The sequence below is a fragment of the Pyrus communis genome, chromosome 7, assembly GCF_963583255.1.
Source record: "Pyrus communis chromosome 7, drPyrComm1.1, whole genome shotgun sequence".
NCBI classification, from domain to species: Eukaryota; Viridiplantae; Streptophyta; class Magnoliopsida; order Rosales; family Rosaceae; genus Pyrus; species Pyrus communis.
In genome coordinates, this window is record NC_084809.1 from 13,048,043 (window position 1) to 13,072,136 (window position 24,094).

A 24,094-nucleotide genomic window follows, 5' to 3' on the forward strand; every position below is an offset into this window, starting at 1 on the left:
CATTCCTCCTTCCTCAAATATCACTTGTATAACACACACACACACACACATAGATCTATGGTCAAGATCGGGGAACAAATATTTTTTTTTACACACTTTCTTAGGGTCCACCTGATAACATTTTTCAACCATCCGTACAGTCTAAGTTTCAATTTGTTATTCATAGGCCATCTTTGCAAAATTTTTAGGCAAATCCAAAACTATTAAGATATTCAATTGTAGTGAAGAAAATGAATGTTTATGGTTTTGCACAGAAACACTAAAATAACTATTATTTAATCTCACGGTCATATAGTTTCAGATTTGGTTGATTTTTGATAGACATGATCTTTGATGGAAGACCTAAAAGATGAATGGTTTGATCGTTAAAATACATTACGCAATTGGCCCTATGTGTGAAAAAATGAGCGTCCTGCGATCCTAACCTATATATATATATATATATATATATATAAAAGAACTGTAAAATTAGCATTGACTTATAACCACAAACATGAATCTAAATAATATCTATCTTTTGGCAATCATTGTACAATTTTGCAAAAACTTGTGAACATGTGAATTGCAGAGTATGATTTGGATTTTCTTTTGCTTGCAGGGACGTCGTAAAAAACTATGAATAATGCAACAACCTTGATTGGGACAAATCAAAGACAAAAGCCAAAAGCCAAAAGCCAAAACCTAGATTTGGAGTTTCATACAAGCAAAGAATGGTTGTTAAACATCTATAGAAAATATGGGAATCCATTACCAAATGCATAATAAAATATAAAAAGAAAAACCAACCTACTTAATTTCCTGTGTAAGCCTGTAAGGGCTTTTACTTTTATTTTTCTCTTTGGGGTCTTCAGGTTCCAAAGATGTTGTCAGAATGCAAACTTTAATCGGACTTGTGAAGGTGAATGAGTTAATACAAATGTTTGTCCTCAAAGAAACTGACAATTTGTGAAAGTCCCCTTAATTTGTTGTTTTTCTTGCCTTCGCACTAGGGTTTCCAAATTCATTAAAGTCTTCTTTTATCTTTCCTTCACGGTAATTGCATATAATTCTTCGTAAAATGATGAACATGGAAGATTCGAACTTGTAATTTCTTTTAAAATTGAAAAACGAAGTATTACAGCTTCGCGTGAGGTCCCCATCGCACCACTGACTTTTTTTTGTCTTCTTATATTCTCTGTGGTAATTCTATGCTTCCTAGATTTCCATTAGTCAAGTGCTTCATAAGTTTGTCAACTGCAGTTTCAAATTTGAAGTTTAAACTCTATGATTTGTCCTACCTAAACTATCAGTACCTTGTGTTAGGTAGAATGTAGGGCAATTACTAGGAGTGATTAGTTTTTGACATTTGGTTGTAAAAATGATCAGTTTTTAGTAATGACAACATATTGATAGTTTATTGATGACTCAATGATAACATAACAAAGCACACAATGATGATATAATGACAACGTAATAAACACTACCATTTTTACAACTAAATGTTAAAAACAGATCATTCCTGCTAATTGTCCTAAAATATATTCTAGCTCTAGCTCTATCAATTTGCATGGCTTTTACACACACACACACACACACACACACACACACACACATACTAGAATAATGTCAAGGAGAATAATTTTGTAGACAAAATTTTATAAACTAAATGAAATGGAAGTTGATGATTGAATTATTATTTAAGCGTTGATGAACGTGCTCATTTTTATTGGTGACACATTATTCAGTTTGTAAATTTTGTCTACAAATTTTGTTTTTATATCATTACCCATGTATATATGTGTGTGTGTGTGTGTTTATAATTTTATTTCTTAAAATAGTTTTCTTGATTCAGCAACATGATGATGACAGATGAAAAGATACAAGTAGCAAAACCATGCGAGACAACTTGATGAGTGTGATTCCTTATCCATAATATATATATATATATATATATATATATATATATATATGGGATCATGAAACAACACTACGTATAGTTAATCCATTCAAACAGTTTGATATACATCATCTTAGAAGGATTGAGCTTAGAACAAAACAGAAGAGGAACAAGATCATACACGCATCTATGCATACATCCGTATTTCATACTAACGAGTGCATGATAATTTATGCGAATTTTTTCCGACTCCCCTCCAATATTATGAACACAAAGTTGTACCTACTTCTACCGTTGATATAGCATCTTAGTGCCATGCCAACAATTTTTTTATTATTTAAGATTTATACACTTGAAATTGTGTAAGGAGCACCTCCTATTCTTTTGGATGAGTTTTCCAGTTGCCACCAAAAACTTGAAGCTCTATTCTGGATGAGTTCCCCACAAAAAACATTTTGCAGATAAGTACATTTTGATCCTCTGGATTGGCAAGGTTGATCCTTGATCCTGCAACACTATCTGTGGGCCTAAAGATATGACATGTGATAGCTTAAGCATCTGATGTCATCTTAAATGGATTTTAACTTTTGGTTAGCCATAAAGGAGTAGTTGGGCCTAGTGTTTTATGCCTTCTCACTATTCCTAATGAAATTAAAGAATATTAATACACATTTGTATATGGTTCAAGCATTTGACATAGAGGCACTTTAATGATACGTTTACTAATTCATAAACGGGTGAGGAAGAGTTGGTTTGAGGAGTTAGGGTTCAGATTTCATTGAAAGATGTATGATCAACTATCCAAAATCGGAGTAAGATAATGATACTGATTTTATATAAATTGTCTACTAATACACATGAAGGTAAATGTAGCAAAAAGCGCATACATTGTGTATGATATACAATAATATGTATATGATTGCGATGGGGTTTTTTGTGATCCTTTGGCAAGGATAAAGATGACATATTTGGTCACTATATATCTTGCAAAATATGATTAAATAATGGCTATGAGGTACAAAGAGGGTCCAACACATACCCAATTTCTTGGACCACCATGCATGCCAATGGCATGAAGGGCAGATAGCTTGGTTTCCTTGTGCCATACTCTACTCATTAATTATTGAAATTGGTTCATTGAGACAACTAATCACTGGCCTGTGTGTATATGAATCTGTTTCAGCAAGGCCTCCATTATATTGGGAAGCTTATCCAGAAAGTAACATGGCCCTACTCTTATCACAATACCTGTGGCCAGATGGTACCACTTTTCTGGGTTTTCTTTCTTTCTTTCGTTTGCTTTCATTCAACATTGTGATATGATATGCAGTTATCCATTTCAACACCATAGGTTTTTCATGTTATATATGCACAAAAGTGGATAGGCCTTATCATCCTACTCATGGAAGAGAGACACTACATTTATGATCTAACATTCTAATGACACCACGGGATTTCTCGTGGAAAATCTCAAATTTTATCTTGAATTGACGAGTTATGGAACATAAGGAATCAATAAAATACCATAGAAGGTTGAAGTGAAAGAGGTTTACGTAGGATAACAGTTATCACACTCTATATTAAGTATTTTATAGGTTTTCACAATAACAATAAAAGTGTCGTAAGTCACTCGAAGAGTGCCAAAATCCTTACCCAAAAATAACCATAATTAGTTATCAGTCCATTGCATAGTTTATGAATGGCCATGCAGCATGGCCTTTGAGATTGTAATGCCACATATTTTTTTTGTTGATAAGATATTAAGATTATTGTTACATATTGATAAAACCATATCCAGAAAACAATTGGTCTTGCATGTTGGTCCTACTTGGCTCAATATACGCAACAACGATCACATGCATGCATATCCTATGATTCCCATCGTCTTCTTCCTACTGTTTAAGCAGTACTAGATTGAATTTGATTCGAAGATTAAGTTTGAATTATGTCGAATGAAATGACATGTAGCTAATAATGTTACCCAACTTGAATTGAGTTGATCAGCATGAAAATTCGTTCACGACGATGGCTCACATATGAATAGATTCACGACGGCTCACAATTTGAACAGATTCAAATGAAAAGAGAGATACTAATATAAGAATATAATCTAATATATTATCACCAAACAAAAGACAATGCAACTCGAATGATTTTAGTTATGTTTTGAAGTTTGAAATGCGAAAAGAAAATAGAAAAAAAGACAATTTGCACATTACTTCTCGAAGTTTTATTATATTATTCTTATCTAATTATTAATATATTTCTCCTTTTTATTTTTGCGTAGGACAAAAGGGGTTTGCTTAAACAAATAATTGAAGGTTCTCTAATCGCACTTATATCCATTTGTTAGATGATTAGTTATGTCCCTCTTTCCCCCTACTCCACCACGTCATTAATCATCACCAACCATAACAAATACTTGAATTATAATACGATAACCATTGCATGCATGTCTTTCATCTTGGCCATACCCTCTAATTAGCATTGGTTGTAGCATCCTAATCGGATTGATTAAATAGTAGGGAAAATTTGTTAGTGATGACACACCAGCAAAAAATGCAGGATCATTACGTGACAAATTTGATTTTTAATAGTTATAATGAAAGAGAATCGAAAAGTTTACATGATTTAATCTTAACTCATTTCCTGCTCGTCCTCAAGGCCTCGAGGGCTTCGTGAAAATACAAGTGATACCTCAAAGATGGACCTTTAGATAGCCTTTGGCATGGATGACTTTGGCATTATGATTCTTCATCTCAGAAAGTGATAGCTCACCAATAATTTTTATTAAGCAAATATATAGATCTACGGACCAATTTTTTATTTTAGGAATCATATAAAGTTTGAAGCCATTATTTTTCTGCCGGAGAGAAGCACTTGCAACCACTTTTGACTCTCAAATGATTCGAAAGCGGCATCAATCACTATATATACTGACTAGTGAAGATTGATTGATTACTATAAAAGTAAATTAATACATAAAGGAGGAGGTTTTGAAATAAAGGAACAAAATTTCGTGAGATTCGATAATACTTGCTTTTTCTCATAGGAAAATATACGCATCACACTTTTTATGAATAACTTATCTTCACCATATATATTTGATAATCAAAGCCTTTCAATTTTTAATATTTATCTAAAGATTGAATTAGAGATTGTTTACACATCCAAATGTATAGAAAGAATTGCCGATGTGAGTATCAATTGACGTTTTCATGATGAACCATCCATTTATTTGATACATTTGGATGATTAATGATCTCTGATTCGAATAATTTTTTTGTAGAGATAGATCTTCAAATAGAGATTACAAATTTGAACGATTTCAATTAGAAAAGTTATGTAGTGAAGATAGGCTAGTTGCAAGGAGCAAAATACGTACATTCTTGCCATAGGGATGCAGGTATTATATCCATAAGGATTTGTCATCCGTCACCGTTAATGTCCTTGTTAAGACGGTTCCAAACCCCCATGTTCTAAACATTTGTCCATCTTGGTCAATTGTCACAAGGGGACCATGGGCTCAACCACCCAAACCCAAAATCCACCTAACAGACAATTTTTCTTCGAGTTCAGGTATGGGCTAGAGCCCCTAGGACCCTCTTAAAATAAAGCAGAGACAACTACCACTAAACTGAAGAAATATGAAATTAGTTTGGTAGTTTTGAAAACTTAAACTGCAAACTTAAGCCTGGCACAAAACTAGAAATTATAAGTTGGAGGTTGAGTTGAAGCAAAACTTTTTGCATGAATCCGCAACACCGTTGCTGCTGCTACTAAACCACGTGTTATAATTACGCGGATTTGGAGATTATACTTTGGGATGCAAACATTAACAAACACACTAAGGATTTTACTCAAAATTGTCTGTCAATACAAAAACATATGATGGGCACGACTGTTCTCGTGTATCCTAAACAACATTTCTCAGTTTACGGTATTGCTACATCTAAACAATTAGTAAACGGCGGCCAGCCTTCTGCTTACGGTACAAACAGCACACCTGATTCAGTGGCGTCTTCATTCACTAGGATGCGTGCCTGCCAAGAACAAACAGATTGCTGAGCAAATATACGACAAATTGACATAGACTATCGGAAACCAACGACAAAGTAAATTAACATAAAGCCCTTCCCCCTGTCAAATACAATCTTTTAAGAAAAATAAAATAGTAAACTGCATCGATGCATGAAACGGCTTGTGTTGACTTACCGTTTACCTCCTCAGGCTCCTCTGAAATTATCTGCACAGAAGAATCAGTTGAGAATCCCAACTTTATCATGACTTCTTCTAAGCGATCCATATTTGTCAGGTAGAGATAACCAACCTACATAACATGCAGGGTCAGTTTATGTTAAACATTCAGAATCTCATTCCTGGATAGTGAATTGCAAGTTGCTTAGAGGTTCTTAAATTTAAATAAGCATGTAGGATATTAACATGCCGATTGCCATCAAGAACATGCTTGATTATTCCAATAAAAAAAAAAAAACCTCTACAATTCATATATATGCATGTGCGTGCATAAGCTTAGCTTATGTATGTGCATAACAGTTAGATCCTAAGATTTCCTGCATTAGCGAACTGTACTATTTGAAAAACTCAATATGTCAATGCTCTTTAGGCCTAATTGTAATAGCACCGTCTCCCTTAAGAACAGTGGTGGTTTATTGCCCCGCCAGCATTCTTATAGATTATGCTGGATAAAATGAGGAAAATACAGTCTCATATCATAATCATAGAAAGCCTTACATGTGTGTGCATGTGTTTGTTGGTTCAAATGAATATCAACAGGAACTTGACAAATGAACCCAGCAGGGGTTTCATTGTCGGCTTCCTTTAGAATCCACGAGTTTAAAATTCCAAAGATGAGAGTGAATAAAAAATGTTCAAAGAAACCACAAGGTCCAAAGGCACAGACCAATGCTTCCAAGGAAGATGCTCTGTTATAAGCTGCTGAACCAGCACGTTTTTTTGTTCGGGTTTTTGCTGAACCAATATTCTTTCCCCACCGGAGAACATTCCTGAAGCAAAAAATTATCAAATGACATAAGTCGACATAACAACTACTGCACTTGAAATGTAAATGACTCCAGTATGTTCGGTATATTTTTTACAGCCCTCCACATAGTGAAGGGATGACGTAGAAGGGATCCTGCAGTTTATGCTTGATTCATTGAAAGATGATAGTTGATATATAGAACAAAGGATAAATAACTGAGCCCAAAAAATAATTTACAGACCTTTCTTCTTCTAATAAAAAATCATCACTCAGAAGTTTCCGGAGCAGTGCATCCTGAAATGCAAAGACAAACTTTTTAATGCCTCCTTTGAAAAGTATGTTCAACTCCAATCTATATAAGAAAGGAGCACTTCATCATGTAAGAACTACAAAACCACTTTGGAAACACAAAAAATGGGCACCTAGACAGCTAGTGAAAGCAATAGATATATGTCAAACTATTGGCAGCTGAAACAGAACGGAGTACCACATTTTATTGTTTACTGTCCACAAGAATATCTATGGGACATAAGTTATGATGACTGGTGCTGGGTTGCAACTTCTCAAAATAATGAAGTATTTTCCTTCTTATTTACTCTTGAGGTTGTGGAACATAAAGATTACCACTTACAATGCAGCTCATGGGATAGTTCATTGGCATGAGCGAGCACAGGACAATAAAAAGTTAAAATAACAGCAACAAAGCAGAACCACATTACACAGACACACATCAGCACGGAGGGAACAAATTCCTCATACCACTATGATATTGCCTATTTGACACAAACATTAAAACTGTTTAAGAATATATCGTACCTGTGCTTCACAACGTACAACTGCCATCACACGATCATTATATTCTTCAATATTCAGGGGAGGAAACAAAAAATGCCTGCGAGCATATAGCTGCAACAGAAATAATCGTAGTGAACCAGATAGGAAGTTCAAACTTCAGAAGTATAGTAATTATGTCAGTTATTATACTGCAAACTAAGCAGCACCAAGGTATATGTTTTTCTCTTGTGCCTTCCAAATGATGAAAATATATTCCATTCTATATATGGCATTAAATTCTTTTTAGACCTTTTACACTCAATGTTCATGCATGGCGTGAATTGTTGAGCCATTTCTTTGCTAAATTTTTTGTGTGGAAACAGTTGTTTTACAATATGATCATGTTATTTTAATTTTATTGACCCCCTATGCGGGTTCCTTGAACCCTTTTGGAGTGGAATTCTGCACTTACTTACTAAGCCATCTTCATGTCTCAATGCATTTACCTCCTCCCTTGTGGTCATGCTTCTACATGTGACATGCAAGCTCTTTGCTCGATCTCAACATTAAAGACATCCAAACTCAACTTCAGACCCAATTATTATGCCTCATTGCTAATGGTATATTGTATGGAATTTTGTTTTTGTAACAATGCACCTACATATATAAAAGTACGGCACACATGTAACTTTAATTATCGTGGGTAAACAGCTGTATCCTCAATACAGAAGCACAAATCCAAGTCTTGAATAGTGGTCGGGTGCAGTTCCCTATAAGAATGCAAAATGGCAGAAATATAAGTTGAAACAGAAACACACCTCGTAAATGCAATCACCGATATAAGCTAGCGATGCCGCATTGAGTACAGACCGAGGCTTCTGTACCTTTGGTGGACTAGGCAAACGCTTTTGTACCTTTGTTGGAGTAGGTGACCATCGCTCATAGCCCAAGTATAACTCATCCATTTGTACTGTTTCCCCTACCAAAATAATATTGCAGAACACCGTTATCGTAATGCTTCATAGAAGAACAACAATACTAAAGGGATACAAAACACCTAAGCAAACTGAAACTTTCAATGTTATTTTCGCCGTCTTTATATAAATTCAGGAGAATATATACACACTCCTACAGAACAAAAATATATTTTAAAGCTCCATTAAATTGTGCTTAGAAAGCTATTTTTTCCATCCGAGCGAAACGAAAAAACAGTATAATACAGAAAACTGCAAACCCAATTTTCATTCACTTTCCTCAGTTTTCACGATAACCAAACGTTACCAAGTAAACAAAACCATAAAATTCAAGCACTCACTCACATTTTCTCATTTTCTCTTCAATTTTCTCGGTACTAAAGTGAGAAACTCAAACCAAACATTTCCCATAATCCTAACTGAGACTAAGTTTTCATTTCCCATAATCCTAAACAACAAAACCCACAAAAATTAAACAACTTTCCCACATTTTCTCACTGTCTGCTCAATTTTCTCAGCAACCCAGAAGCATACAATCCAAAAATTTGCAAAGCAAAACAAACCCAGATGAAAACGAGCAGGCAATAACAACTGGGGAATGTAAATACTAAATACCTTGAGGTGTGCGTTTGAGGAGGTCAACAACGGAGTCGGCCGTTCGGGTAGTTGTGGTGGTTAGTGTGACGGTTGGAGGGGGTTTGGCGGTGGCGGGGCTTTCGCTTTTCTGTATCTTTCTTGGAGCGTTGCGGTTGTATGAGAGTCTTTGCTGTGTATCCACGGAAGCTCTCACTGTCACTACTCTCGCACTCATCGGCGGAAAAGCCACTGATAGAGTTTGCATGCTTGCTCTTTTCCTACGTCGGCTCTGATAGTGGTAGCTCCGCTCGTCCGACTCCCAACGAATTGGGATTTTCTCACTTCACTTCTCGTAATTTAGGTCCCTATATTTTAAGAATTGACCCTTCACTACCCTAAAGTTGCTTTCTTTCCCTTCCTTTCTTTCTTTTCTTTCTTTTTTTTAAGTACAAATGATATTGTAACACTAAATTACAAACCATAAGGATGAGAAGAGTTTGAGTCCGGAACGCTGTTAATTAAAAATGAATGCTTTAAGGTATTTTACAGTAGTTTAAATGATTGTGATACCTTTATATCGGAATTAGACAGTCTGAATTTGATACATATGATACTACTACTACATTAGTGTGAGTTCAACGTATTAACACTTATGAATTTAATATATTAAACTCGTGAGTAATGTATTAGTATCACGCTCAAAATTTTCATGCCTTACAAAAGTGCGGTTGATATATGAGTCAATATATTAGTATCACACTAACTTTGTTCAATCCACTGTAAAAGGTCTAACTACAAGAATAATACACCACTTATATTAAAGTTACAATTGTTCTTTTTTCTTACAAATACTCAATATGCCTACCTTTTGTTTACATGATTCGCAAATTAATGACATTTTTTTTTTAACAAACGATATTATCTACACTAAGGGGAAAGAGGTAGGCTTAACCTTGCTAGTAATAATGTGGTTCACGTTCCCTTTTGGCGAAAATAGAACATAAGATCTTTCACTTATAAGTAAAGAGGAATACCAGAAGACCGTAGTATATGAGCAATAGTAAGAATTCGTAATCTCAGTCTTTTCAACAAAAATTTCCAATAATAAAATAGTGAAGTGTCAATTCTTAAAAGTCAGGGACCAAAATATCACTCATCCAAAACTAGGGGTGCAAAGTGTTAATTGCTTTATTTTGTTATTGGGTTTTAATTGGATTTCAGAAGGGGAAGAACATTACATTGGGCCGATTGGGTATAAACTTGTGCTTCATACGATGGGCCTTGTGTTTTAGAAGCCTATGTCGCAGACTTTCACCGATTCCACGTGGCTTCTCGTTATTGGTTATCCAGGTACTCAGATACATTAGACCCAAAGGCTTAGCATACAACAAGCCGCAGAGAATCATAGGAAGAGGAGAAGAGAGAGAGAGAGAGGAGAACATTCTGGCCTCTTTGCTGTTCGAACAGCTGCTTCTAAAACCCTCAAACTTCCCTGATAATCTCACCGGCGGTGACGCACAGCAGGAGTAACTCGCCACCATGAGCCGCTACGACAGCCGCTCCGGCGACCCCACTTCCTACCGTGACCGGAGAAGGTAACGCCTCCTTCTGATTCTCTTTCGTAGGAATTTAATTACTCTCCTCTGTGCGTTGTATTGGTTCACATTACATCAAATTGATTTTTTTTTTTTTTAATTCTGTTGACTTGATTTGTAAGGTTTAATTGGGTTGAACCAAAATACAGTCAATTCAAAATTTACTGCCTTCAAATCCATTTTTCTTCTTTTATTTGCCTGAATTTTGTTGTTTTCTGAGTTACCCTTTGTAAAATTGTGCTTAATTTTAACCTATTAGCATTGTTTGTGTAACATGATTCTGTTCTCCTGGGCCCAACTCAAAAACTTATCAATTTTGGATAAATTTGATACGTTGTTTTTTCTAATATTGACCCATGAACGAAAAACTGTTGCTTTTCATTAACATGTATGAATTTGCTCAATTTTGTTTTGTAAATTCTGTGGTGTTTTAGTGATTCTGGTTTTGGTGGGGCGTTCATTTACATGTATGAATTAACTCAATTTTTTATAAATTTTTCGGTGTTTTAGTGATTCCGGTTTTGGTGGGGCAACCGGCTATGGTGGCTCAACACGGTCTTCTTCAAGCAGGAGGGAGAATGATGGTGCTGAGTCACCAGGGAAGTTGGATTTGGACGGATTGATACCTTTTGAGAAGAATTTCTATGTTGAGTCGCCTGAATTGGAAAAAATGTCAGAGGTGGAGGTTGAGGAATATAGGAAACGGAGGGAAATTACTGTTGAAGGCCGTGATGTTCCAAAACCCATCAAGAGTTTCCGTGACACTGGATTTCCAGGTACTTTTTATTTTTTCATACAGCAAATTTATAACTATGTTTTGAGGTGTCACATTGATTTATCGTGAGTACATGTTATAAAGGTTCCATTATTTGGTCCATCTTGAAACTCTTTGTGATTAAAGGATATGGTAACTTAGTTGGAGAGTGATTAACAGCCAGCAGTGATACTATACTTTCGAATTATCAGTAGTTTAGGTACCAGTTATGCTCGTTTTACATTATTCTTTCACGTAACTTTTCATGTACACTATGAGCTCAACTGTATTATAAGTTCACGTAGTCAGATTTGTTCTTGGAACTAGCTAGCTGACTTACTCAAGGAATGTCCCCTTTGGATGTTAATAAGTTGTTTCAATAAATAGTGCACTAATTGAATGGCTCCTCTTGGGCTGCAGAATACGTTTTGGAAGAAGTTACAAAGGCTGGATTTGTGGAACCTACACCAATCCAAGCTCAAGGATGGCCAATGGCTTTGAAAGGTCGTGATCTCATTGGTATTGCTGAAACAGGATCAGGGAAGACACTAGCCTACCTGTTGCCTGCAATTGTCCATGTCAATGCCCAACCAATTCTATGTATGTAATCATTAAGATGGTTAAATTCTCAAATATTGATTGTATTTCTTTTTACCTTTTGAATTACATTTGTATTGGTTGGGCATAAGAATCTAACTTTATAATATTTATTTAGCTCCTGGAGATGGCCCGATAGTTCTAGTTTTAGCTCCAACCCGTGAACTCGCTGTTCAAATCCAACAAGAGGCTACTAAATTTGGTTCATCGTCGAAAATTAAAAGCACATGCATATATGGTGGGGTTCCAAAGGGACCTCAAGTTCGTGATCTGCAGAAAGGTATGTGGTGGTAATGGTGAACTTAGTTTTTGGAATTGCCATTGTACTGCTGTAACTTTTATTGTATCATATATTAATATTATGTACTCAGATATCCTATTAAGACATTAATCATGGCTAAGATGACTTATCAATTCGTTTAGGTATAGTTGGTAAATAAAGCTCTTGTTTTAGTAATTGCTTATTTTTCTTGTTGACGTCATTCTTATTTTTGGATCAGGAGTTGAGATTGTAATTGCTACACCCGGGAGGTTGATTGATATGATGGAATCACATCATACCAACTTGCGAAGGGTCACTTACCTTGTATTGGATGAAGCTGATCGGATGCTAGACATGGGGTTTGATCCACAGATAAGGAAGATCGTTTCACAGGTTTGAGATTTTACCAATCTGTATGAATTAGAACATGTTCTACTTTTATCTGTGTATCAGGATGATTTATTACTTAGTTTTCCCTCCGCTTGTCAAACCCTTTTTTTCTCTCTTACTAAAATCGTATCTAGCTTTTGATACCTACTGATGTTCATGTGGACTTATGATTTCTTGAAAAGCTGGAAAACATTATTGAATGTCTTTAAAGTCTACAACTTAGCTCAGAAGAAATTGAGTAGTTCTAAAGTTTTTACTCTGGGTTTCTTAATCACAAAATGTCTTGATTTGTTAGGAAACTTATTCTAAACTCTGTAATCTGGGTAATGCTTGTTTAGTTAAAACATGTATTACTATTTTGAGTTCAAATTATCTGGAGAAAGTTACGGGTCATTCAAAAATTATTCCTACCATACTGAAGATCTGTAAACAAATCAAGACTTTTAGAATGCATACGATATGGTAGGGTCAATATCTAGGTGAAACGATAGGGTATCATGTGTGAATTATCAGTGAATGTATGTGCTTTTGCGTGGTAGGAAAGTGGTGCATGTATTTTTATTTATTTATTTATTTTTTTGTGTGTTTTCTTTTCCCCAATGTTTATGTTTGGTAGCCACTGTTTCAAAGATACAGTTCCTCTTTAAGATTTTTATTGAGACCGTAGACCATTTGCTCTTTCGGTTGCATCTCCAACAAAACAAAATAAGGCCATTGAAAAGCATTGTGCCTCAAATGGTACTTATAGAGATGATTATTTCCATCATTTCAATCATATTGTAAGAAGTTTTGTTACCATTACACATGCTGAGAACTTACTTTTTGGATAAACAGCACACAAAGTATCAGTAGTTTGATTTTTGACACAAGAGTGAGGTTTTGATGTTTCTAATTTTTCTTGAGCTGTTGGACATCGCAAAACAACATTAAGTGTGTTTGTTTATGATCCTGTATTGTAACATACTGCTGAACTGGGAAGCTTCTGGATCTACTCCTTATTCTAGTGGCTGTAAGTTGTTAGAGTATGACTTACATAGAAAGTATTATGACGTAGGTACATGTTAGTCAAGCCCAACTAGGTAGGTCAAATCATTTTTGCATAAATGGTGCATCCTGAAATGTCTATAGAAACGAGTGAAAATGAATTTATCCCTTGCACATCTCTCTCTCCCTCTCTATTAGTTTATGTTCAGTTGGAATTTTCCATTATACTTTAATGTTTCATTGAATCCAGATTCGCCCAGACCGTCAAACATTATACTGGAGTGCTACCTGGCCAAAGGAGGTTGAACAACTGGCAAGGCAGTTCCTCTACAACCCATACAAAGTACTCCATCTTTCATTTAGTATAAAAGCGCTCTGCATCTATTAGTACAATCTTCAGTTGTCAGTTTGTCACCTTCAGTTATTTATACTGCGTGAAACTGGCAACAATAAAATTTCATTTTCTTCTATCATGTGGTTGCAATAGGTCTTTTTGTATATATAATATTATTTTGCCAACAACTAACGTACATATTTTTTATGTTGAACAGGTGATAATAGGTTCTCCAGATTTGAAAGCTAACCATTCGATCCGCCAAATCGTTGACATCATTACTGAAAATCAGAAATATAACAGGTAGGGTGCCATCTATGTTTTGGTTTGTAACTTTCAAACGGTTGGCCTTGTCATATTTCTGCAGGTTATCTTTCTGATTCCTTTCAAATTTCCAGATTGGTGAAATTGCTTGAGGATATCATGGATGGCAGCAGAATACTGATATTCATGGATACTAAGAAAGGATGTGATCAGATCACTCGGCAGCTCCGCATGGATGGTTGGCCTGCTCTTTCGATTCATGGTGACAAGAGTCAAGCAGAAAGGGATTGGGTTCTCTCTGAGTTTAAAGCTGGCAAGAGCCCCATAATGACTGCAACAGATGTTGCTGCTCGTGGTCTAGGTATGGAAAGAATTTCTCTTAAGCTTGTGAAAAGACTTGAAAAGAATTCTTATTTGGTTAGGTTTTAACTGTTATTTGCATTATCTTCAGAGTTGAAGACTTCATTTAATCTATGAATAGAATTTTTTTCGCCCCCCTCCAAAATCATGTTTCATGGTAGTAACTTAAGAAAATGGAAGGTGTTTTCACTTAAGAGAATTTCGTAGCATCGATTGTCAAATGCACACTGGACACCATTTTATTTTTCTCTTTCCCATGTTCTATATATGACATTCTTGTTTATCAGCCATTATTTTTTCGTTACTTATCTACTGAAAGATGATATTCTTCCCAACTCTTTTTTCAATTTCTTTCCCAACTTTCCCATGTGGAATGAGACCCACCCCACAAAGGAGAATACTATTTTTCTGATTATTAAGGCTATTCGTGCATACTTGAAGCATCTGTACCAAATTTTAGACTCTATGATTGGACTGGAACAAATACGTATTCACAGTAGTTAATTTAAATCTATTGCCATCCACATTTGGCTGGATGGTACTGATTTTGGGTTTCATATGGAAGCCTACACTTCATCCTCTAAGGTTTTGGTGGTAATCATCTCTGCCTGTGAATAATTGTTTCCCTTTGAGCCAGGTAAGGTTTTGGAGTGCATCGGATTTGCCTTTGGTCTTTGGTAGGCAAAAACTGCTAACTTTGGGGTGCATAGGTGTGTTAATCTAGCAGAATTTCTTGAATGTACTTAACCTATGAATTGGCCTACATTCTTGTTTCTAATCTCTCTTTGTGATGTTTGATATGGTTGCAGATGTGAAGGATGTGAAATTTGTTATTAACTATGATTTTCCTGGATCCCTTGAGGATTATGTTCACCGCATTGGCCGAACCGGAAGAGCTGGGGCAAAAGGAACAGCTTACACATTCTTTACAGCTGCTAACGCTAGGTTCGCAAAGGAACTTATTGCCTTGCTTGAGGAAGCTGGACAGAAGGTCAGTCCTGAGTTGGCAGCAATGGGTCGTGGTGCACCACCTCCCCCTTCAGGTCAGTTAGTCTGGACGCCTTCAGAAAATATTGCTGGACACATACGTACAAGTAGTGGATAGCCCCTTTGCTGAATAGGTTACCTTGTCGGTCTTGCTCATTGTAGTTTGGATGTCAATGTGAGAGTTTTGTTGAAAAATAATGCACAAACGTATGGACCATCTACCAAAATTTAGCTTTTCCAATATCTTTACAAATAGTTTAATTTTTGAAGAGGGACCATCTTCTGGGGATCATATGTGATTAGTTTGAAGTTGATTAGAAGTATGAAACTATGTTTTCTTAAATCTGTGTACTACAGTTTCATGGAATTTGAAATGTCTATGCACACGCTGAAAATGTGCGTGTCAGTTTAATGTATTGGTGTGCATATTGGCGTCCATGAATCAGCATGCTAAATTGTCTCGATGAGTGGTTCAATAAACATTACTGAATTTGTATGGTTTTGTCATTTTTAATTGATCAGGTCATGGGGGCTTTCGAGATCGTGGTAGGGGCTATGGAGGCGGTCGTCCTTGGAACTGATTAATGATGGTGCGCTTGAACTGGACGTCCATAACGAGAGAAAAACTGAGCAACCGAATCCATCCAATATGGCAAACTACAACTGTATTCTGTTCACAAAACAGGAAAAAACTTGTATGAATGCTTACTAGGATGTGTGGAGTTTGTTGGAACTAACAGAAATTTTAGAGTTTGTTTACTCTGTCCCCATTTCGTTTTCTTCTCACACACTGGAAACAAGTTGTCCAAGATGATATATGCCACTGCTTAGGATACTATGGGTTCGTAGCATGTTATTTTGGTTGGGTGCAGGGGTTGAGTTATTGAGAGTTAGGGTTTGGGTCAGGGTGCCTGGACTGGAGTTTGTGTTTTGGGTCAAGGGTTTCGGCTCAAACCTCGCCTCTCAAATCCCGGGTCTTGGAGTATGGCCACACTTGATCAGCCAACGAGTAACAGGTTTATTATTGCGTTTGAACAGACCCTTGCTTAGAATTTGTTCAGGCTGCCACACCATATGTCCATCTGGTTGAAGTGGCGGTAATTGGGCAGAGGAGCTGACATGATCACCCACCTTTTTCTCCAACAAAGAGACATGGAATGTAGGGTGGGTTCGAGTAGTTGGGGGCAACTCTAGCTTGTAAGCCACCTTACCAATGCGTTCCAGGACTTTATAGGGTCCAAAGTAGCGGGAGTAAGTTTGTGACGATGATTTTTCTTCATTGTGGTCTGGCAATAAGGTTGGAAGCGCGCATAAACAAAATTGCCCGCCTTGAACTCGCGTTCAGTACGATTTTTGTTCGCATAGTTTCTCATCCGATCCTGAGCCATCTGCAGGTTATGGTGAAGCTGCTTAAGGAGAGAATCTCGCTTTTGTAGTGTAGAATCCACTGTAAGACTGCTGTGGAACCTTGAACATAAGAAGCCACAGTAGGCGGTGGTTAGCCATAAACTACTTCGAATGGTGTCATCCTTATTGCGCTTTGGTAGGTGGTGTTACACCACCACTCGGCCTGGAGCTCCACCTAGTCAGTTAGTCTTGGACGAAACATCAATGAAGTCCATTACAATGTCCTGCCATATATTTTCCGGGATTGGCAGAGGCTGGAGTAAACCGGGGGGGCCTTCATAGCCTCATAATTTTGGCATTGACACACGTCACAAGCAGCGACAAATCGCTGGACATCCTTTTTTGAGCTTTGACCATTTGATTGAGCGAGAAGTTCGCTTGTAGGTTCGTAAAACCCCTGAGTGACCTGTAGTCGAAGTTAAGTGATTGAATTGATATCTCCTGCACCCAAAATCCTCTGTGGTTTCTCTATGACCAATTTTATTAAGTGACCCGTGTCTTTTTAACTTACTTTATTTTTAATTTTTAATTTTTTTTATTAAGAAAATTGAATGAATGAACACATACGACCCAACGATATAGATCATAGACAAGCCATAAAGAATTTTGAGTGCATAACATTTGAATTTCAACCCAAATTCAACACCGGGGCTGAGATTTCATGTTTGATTTTGGGCTGGAATCCAAGCTCGGGAAACTCGAGCCCTTCATCAGCCAGAGGTCCGGTCTAAACCGGACTGGACCGGACCGTCATCAACAGGGCCCGGCTCGGCCCAATCACGACCTGACTGCAAAAGTTGGAAAACCAAACGTAGTGTAGATTGTAGAGGAAGCAAGGAAAAGGACTTTGGAAGTTTGGAGAGAAGAAAGGACTTGGAGCTCCAGGCGTTCCAGCAACAATGATAGAAGACGGTCCCAAGCTCTACGCCAACAAACCCAAGAAAGGTAGAAGCCCAACTTCCCTGCCAATCATTTCTGCTTTTTTCTTAATCAGAAGCAGCTTTTTCTCAACCGCTGTTGAAATCAGAATCTTGTTTGCTTTTCAGTAATTGGGGTTTTGGAATCTTATTTGGTCGCTTTCTGTGTTTTCGAATAAACAGCGCAGCTGAAACAGTTTCAGGATCAGTCTTCGTCTCCGCCATCGTCATCGACAATGACGTCGGCTCAGTCTTCGTCTCCGCCGCCACCTCCGCCCCCGAAGGAGTCGTTTGCTCGGCGTTACAAGTTTCTCTGGCCTCTGCTCTTGACTGTCAATCTGGGCGTTGGAGGTATATTTCCCTTTCTCTTTCCTTTTAAGTTGATTGAATAAATTGTTGGTTTTTTTGTTTCTGCCAGCTTTTTGTAATCATGGTATCTGTTTGTGAAAGAAAGTATGAGATAATGGTGGATTGGAAATGGATTTTAGTACCTCTTCATGCTTTTCTTGATGGCGGTTTTGTTCGATAAGTTGTTGATTAACTGCTAATGATTGACTCTGATTTTATTTGTTTGGTCAGAACCCAAACCCAATTGTTCCACATAAAAGAAGAGAAGAAAAACATAGTGGGTTAGTTTATGAGCTCTTGTTTTATGTTGGTTTTAGGGGGAGAATTTCGACTTGTGGGTTCATTGAATTTGGCATCAGAGTAGTTTCCACCGTGTGGCCTGTAGGCTAGAGGATTAGAGTGCCTTGGGTATTATGTATGATTTGTGTTGTGAATCTGTGACTGAATACGAATGAGGACGTCTCGAAAGAGTAGGGTATTTTGGTGCAGGGTATGAATTCTTTGGCATTTTTTTTTCTTGTCAGTCAGTTGTGTAGGGGTAAGTTCTGCCCTCTACCCTCTGGGGCCGCTGTGTTCTGTTTAAAATTTTAAATTTAATTATCATATCATCTAGAGGGAAAAACCCTTGAACGTTTTTTCTGATCCAAGTTTGACTTTGAAAGAATGAATTTCATTTTGAAATTCTCCTTAAGGGGCGTTAAGTGTGCATACTGAGTAGGTAGTTAGGCCTGAGTTGCTTCTATATGCTGAAGTCGTTCACAAGTAGGGCTGATTGGTTGTATGTTAACGTATATCTATGGGAAAGGGTAATGATAGTTCAAAAGTCCTTTTAAAAGAAGTTTGGATGTCTAAATTTTGCTGTGTGTGATGCGGGTAAACAATTACAAATCCCAAAACATGTGATTGCTAATTACAATCAAAAGCTATTATGCTAATTAAATATAGTTGATTAGACAGATTGAATTTTATTTTTCCAGCATCCTACTTCCTGTAACAGTCACAATTATTGTAATAAGACGGGATTCTAGGCTGTATCAGCCTTCAAGAGAAGATCTCTAGATTCTCTACAGTTGTTGGTAGTTGCTTGTGAATTCTATGTGATGGAAATTGTATCAGCATGGACTTAAAATTACTTGGGTGACTTTTAAGCTTTCACCAACTTCTTCTTGAACGCTACCCTCAGATGTTGTACTACATGACAAGATGTAGTGATGAAGGGTAGTCTGTATTTACTTGGTATAAGCTACTGGTAATTACTTTTCGGTGTAAGTTTTATATGTTGAACTCTGTACATTCCATTCGGTATGATTTTAGTAATGCTCAAATGGGACTGTGCATGCTGGTAAAGGGTCAAGGTGGAAATTTGAGAAAACTGATGGTTGCCCATGTGGACACGGCACATATGAAGGATGTTTTTGTGATTTGCTAGTGTAGTTCAACTTATTTTGTTACTTACAATAACATGGTCAATACTGTAACTAGGGATGCTGATGAGTAAACTAAATCATGGAAGTTGCCATTGAGCGTAGGTTGCAGTTCACTTTTTTGTTTTAGAAGTGGTTCAGTTTAAAGACTTTATTTATTGGTGAGAGACCTGATGATATACCCAATGCAGCCATCTTTTTAACTGTATCAGCATAGAATGTCTTCTTGCCAGATCGTAATCCCTGTTAACTTGAACCAGCTATTTACAGTTTGGCATTATCTGCTTCTTTTTGCAACAGATTAGGGAAGAAGTTTTATGAATTGTTCTGAAACTGTAAAACTGGCTTTCCTTTAGTCTATCTGCCCGTGATTTATTTACACTTGCGTGTATGGACATGGGATGCATGGTAGAATGGAAAATACCTCACTAGGAATATGATTGCTTCAATACCTTATTTGCTTCTTTGTTGCATAATTATGGATCTTAATGCACTTCTATTTGGAGACTGATGTTTGGAATTACTTTTGTAGCTTACCTGTTTATGAGAACAAAGAAGAAAGATATAGAGGAAGACATGACTACTACCGTTCCAACAACAGCTCAAACAACTCCTACTACCGAGAAACCCCTACCTTCACCAACCGTCACAGAGCCTGTGAAATTGCGGGAACCAATCCCGGAGGATCAACAACGCCAACTTTTCAAGTGGATGCTGGAAGAGAAAAGAAAGGTTAAACCAAAAGATCCTGAAGAGAAGAAGCGCCTTGATGAGGAGAAAGCCATTCTTAAACAGTTTATCCGGGCAAAATCCCTTCCAAAAATCTAACTGCTACCAACAGAAATAGCCATTTCTCCTGATTGACTGGTTTACCACATTTCCTTTTGGATTGTTCCGGGAGTGGATCGTGTCTGCATAAATTTATGTGTCATTGTCAATTGAAAAAAGTTCTAAAATTCGTTGTTGTTGCTTTGTGTAATACAAGGAATATTGTTCTTTTGAATCAGTGAATATGTGGTGCTTTTGGACCTGGAATAAATCTTGGTTGCTCTTGTCGATTTTTACACAGCAGTGTGAGGTCTGGCTGGGACTCAGGTTTGCTGGTGCAAACGTGGCCCAACAGACTCGACAAAACTTTCACATAATCTGAAAGAGGAAAGGACAATAAAGAAACCTTTCCGTTTGTGAAGATGGTGATTTTTATTTTAGCAAACTGTCGTTTATGCCTCTGAACTATCACGCAATTGTTAATTTACTTCATAGATTACTTTCTCAGCCATTTTACCCTTTATTTGAGTAAATTGACAATCACGTGATAGTTCGGGAGTTAAAACGGCAGAAGCCTTTCCATGATTTCTTTATGGAGATAGTGATTTTTATTTTATATATTGACTTATTAAGTTAGAAATTCAGATTTTTTTTTTTAATTAAGGTACAATTTCCATACGAAATTATTTTATAAGATTGATACGAAATTCAGTATCTTAATGAGTTTGCTAAATCTTAATGCAAACTCTATACACAACAAAAAATCCTAACGCAACCTAACTATGCCGATATTTAAAAAGAGAACCGTAGATCAAGAATCAAGCAAGCTTTTCTGGTGATTATGCTTATATAATTATGTTTTGCCCTCCCTTCTTCTGATTGTGAAATTTAGGAATGGTGACAAACCCCATGACTCTTTCCCTGTCATATCTGTTTGTCTCTGGCCTCTTTCTGCTGAGTAGCATTTCCAGAGGGAGAAAATAAAGTTTAATTTTCATTTGTGTTCTGCACAACGTGTAAGTGCACTGTCTTTTTAATCGCCCTAAGAAAGCTCGTGCACCACCTACTAGTAATTAGTCCAATAATGTCTTTTTTCGCTGTTGAGAGCGGTCCTAAATTCGAGTCGTCTTCTCTGAAAGCATATGCACACTTCCTAGAAAGAATATGGGCATTAACAAATAGAAATTGGTATACACACAACCTAGACTAGTGCAACAAATATAATATATGCTCCAAAGATCCCAAAACCCCATGGTTTGGAGAGGATAAACAAATATGGAAGAGGATCCCTCTCCGGATCCACTTTGTTGGGATCTTAAGGATTTCCACATTCTAACTGTTCATCGTATATTGTGTGGTCAGTTTTCATCAGATACTATTTATGTTCAAATAATTTCTGATCACACGATATATGATAAATGACTAAGATGTGAGGTTCCCTAGGATCCCTACAAAATGGATCTGGATGGGATCCAATTCCAACAAATATATCCAAAATATTATATTGGATTCTGAAGATTTAGTGGAAAGTCAACAAATGGGGCCGATTAAGAGCCGAATTATTTGTTGAAATGATGATTTGTGTGACTAAAGTATTAATTAGTTTACCTATAAAATGATGAGATCATCTAATTAAAGTATTATATTATGTTTAAGAAAATCACAAGTTAGGTTAGTTTGAAGTTTGGACAAGGAAATAAAGCAATGCTGCATCATAAAGGACATGGGCAGTAACAAATGGTCCATTAATCTATTTGGATATAGATTTGGAATTGTATAATTGGGAAACTAGTTACTAGTTAAGTGATAAAGGATGATAAAGTAAAGATTACAATAAGTTTAAATTTTATTTCGTCCATCGTAACAAAGAAATGTAAAAAGTTGAAGGAAAAGTGTTTCGCTTCTGCAACATCTTCGGCCCAAGAGTTATTTACAAGAGATTAAATTTGCATTTTCTTGTCTTGATAGAGCAACCCCAGCCAACTGCGAAGAGAATTGAGCAATCCAATTCCCTCAGAAAGTCGGGAAAATTGTGGGCCGAAGGTTTCCGGACCAAGTCACCGGACAATCCTCGCCCGTGTGTGTGCTTGAGTCCGTTTGACATTTTGGCTGACGTCAACTACATTATTATTATTATTATTATTTTGCGTTAGGCCTGCCAACCGACATGGACCATTGAATTTATAACCATCTTATAATCCAAAGATTCATCTTAATCCGTCCTTAATTTAGGGATAAAAATATGAAGAAAAAAAAAAAATATTTTGGGCCCACTTGGCACAACCTGGCCTATTGAATTGCAAAAAAAAAAAATAATAAAAAAAAAATTGTATCTTAAGGTCCACATTAATTTGGTTAGAAAATAATGTTAAACATTAAATTTTTTTTTATTATATATTTTCACAAAATACCCAACCATAGTTTTCCACAAAAATTGTAATTTCGGATAATAACACATGGCGTGATAGGATTAGTTAAAAATCCTTTTCGAAATTAACATTGTGGTGTTAAAAATCTGTTGTTTTCAGTCTTAACAAATTTGTACCAACAAAACAATCAACATCTTTGATCAAGGACCAAAGCCGCACGCATCCACTAGGTTGTCGGTGGGGAGGGGGGAGGGGTTGGATAATGGATCACCGATACCTAAGTCAGTATCTCTTAGAAGAGTGAGTTTTTACGGTTTGTATGCGTAGCCATAACTTATTAGAAAATGATGTAGATGAAGTATTTATAAGGAGATGGCCAGCCATGGGGTTAGGGTTTTGCCCTACGCATGTCGGCTTCCAATTGGTCAGGTTGTGTTATCCGTAGGATGAATGAGGAAAGAATTATCCCAAGCTATTAATTAGGAGAAAATATTTGGGATTAATAGGCATCCTTGATTGATTATGATGAAGATTCCTTACTTATTTGAGTTGGTCTTTAATCAGCAATGTATTAAAGATAGAATTTGGTGATTAATCTTATCTTTAATGCCTTTAACTTTTCCATGCCATGAGCAGGGAGTTTGGTGATGTCGTAGGCAGCTGCTCGAGCCTTTAGTATTGAACTGCGCATGGGAGCATTTGTTTGCCCTGCCCAATTAATGAGGGCAATCTCGTCTTCTTCGGAAAAAAAAATCCACGTGTCATTTTCTGAATTTTGAGATTATTTTTTGTTGCACAAACATATTATTATCTTTTATTATTTTTTTAAAAATAAAATTTTAAAGCTAATTGCCCTGACTATTCATTTACGAGGTGCATATGCACTTGGGTAATTACTTTCATTAAGGCAATAATTGCTTATTGCCCAATTGCTTGACAATTATTGGCCTAAGCTTGTAGATGTTGAGGAGAGAAAGATAGAGATTTAGAGAGAGAGGACAAAAGTTGAGGGGGAGGGAGGAGAGATATTTCAGTGTGTTACAACCTAATTTTTGTTTGAACAAACGATATTTATCTACACTAAGGGGAGAGAGTGGGTTAAGCCTCACAATGGGCTAACATAATGTGG

At 36.7% G+C, this 24,094-nt stretch overlaps 3 protein-coding genes across 5 annotated transcripts; 2 read left to right on the forward strand and 1 right to left on the reverse strand.

Annotated features, from left to right (window-relative positions):
- Positions 1–5,709: 5,709 nt before the first annotated feature.
- On the reverse strand, positions 5,710–9,573 carry LOC137739961 (uncharacterized). The gene is made up of 7 exons (XM_068479719.1): positions 9,245–9,573; positions 8,474–8,634; positions 7,698–7,787; positions 7,123–7,175; positions 6,801–6,903; positions 6,092–6,206; positions 5,710–5,919 (listed from the first exon to the last, which is right to left on the reverse strand). Exons 1-7 carry the CDS (start codon positions 9,468–9,470, stop codon positions 5,900–5,902), a joined length of 768 nt encoding a protein of 255 aa, XP_068335820.1. The 5' UTR covers positions 9,471–9,573; the 3' UTR covers positions 5,710–5,899.
- Positions 9,574–10,608: 1,035 nt separating this feature from the next.
- Positions 10,609–16,491, forward strand: LOC137740141 (DEAD-box ATP-dependent RNA helicase 20). Of its 3 annotated transcripts, none has more exons than XR_011069139.1 (11): positions 10,609–10,800; positions 11,311–11,576; positions 11,975–12,154; positions 12,270–12,431; positions 12,652–12,806; positions 14,038–14,130; positions 14,339–14,424; positions 14,520–14,746; positions 15,383–15,455; positions 15,555–15,788; positions 16,255–16,491. XR_011069139.1 is itself a non-coding variant. In XM_068479954.1 (10 exons), exons 1-10 carry the CDS (start codon positions 10,745–10,747, stop codon positions 16,311–16,313), a joined length of 1,518 nt encoding a protein of 505 aa, XP_068336055.1. In that variant the 5' UTR covers positions 10,611–10,744; the 3' UTR covers positions 16,314–16,491. The 3 variants fall into 3 exon arrangements, 1 of the variants encoding a protein (XP_068336055.1); XR_011069138.1 differs by having other exon boundaries at positions 15,388–15,455; XM_068479954.1 differs by lacking the exon at positions 15,383–15,455 and having other exon boundaries at positions 10,611–10,800.
- Positions 16,492–17,946: 1,455 nt separating this feature from the next.
- Positions 17,947–20,880, forward strand: LOC137740126 (uncharacterized). The gene is made up of 3 exons (XM_068479935.1): positions 17,947–18,084; positions 18,240–18,407; positions 20,361–20,880. The coding sequence occupies exons 1-3, from the start codon at positions 18,039–18,041 to the stop codon at positions 20,654–20,656; spliced, it is 510 nt and encodes a 169-aa protein (XP_068336036.1). The 5' UTR covers positions 17,947–18,038; the 3' UTR covers positions 20,657–20,880.
- The last annotated feature ends 3,214 nt before the right edge of the window (positions 20,881–24,094 follow it).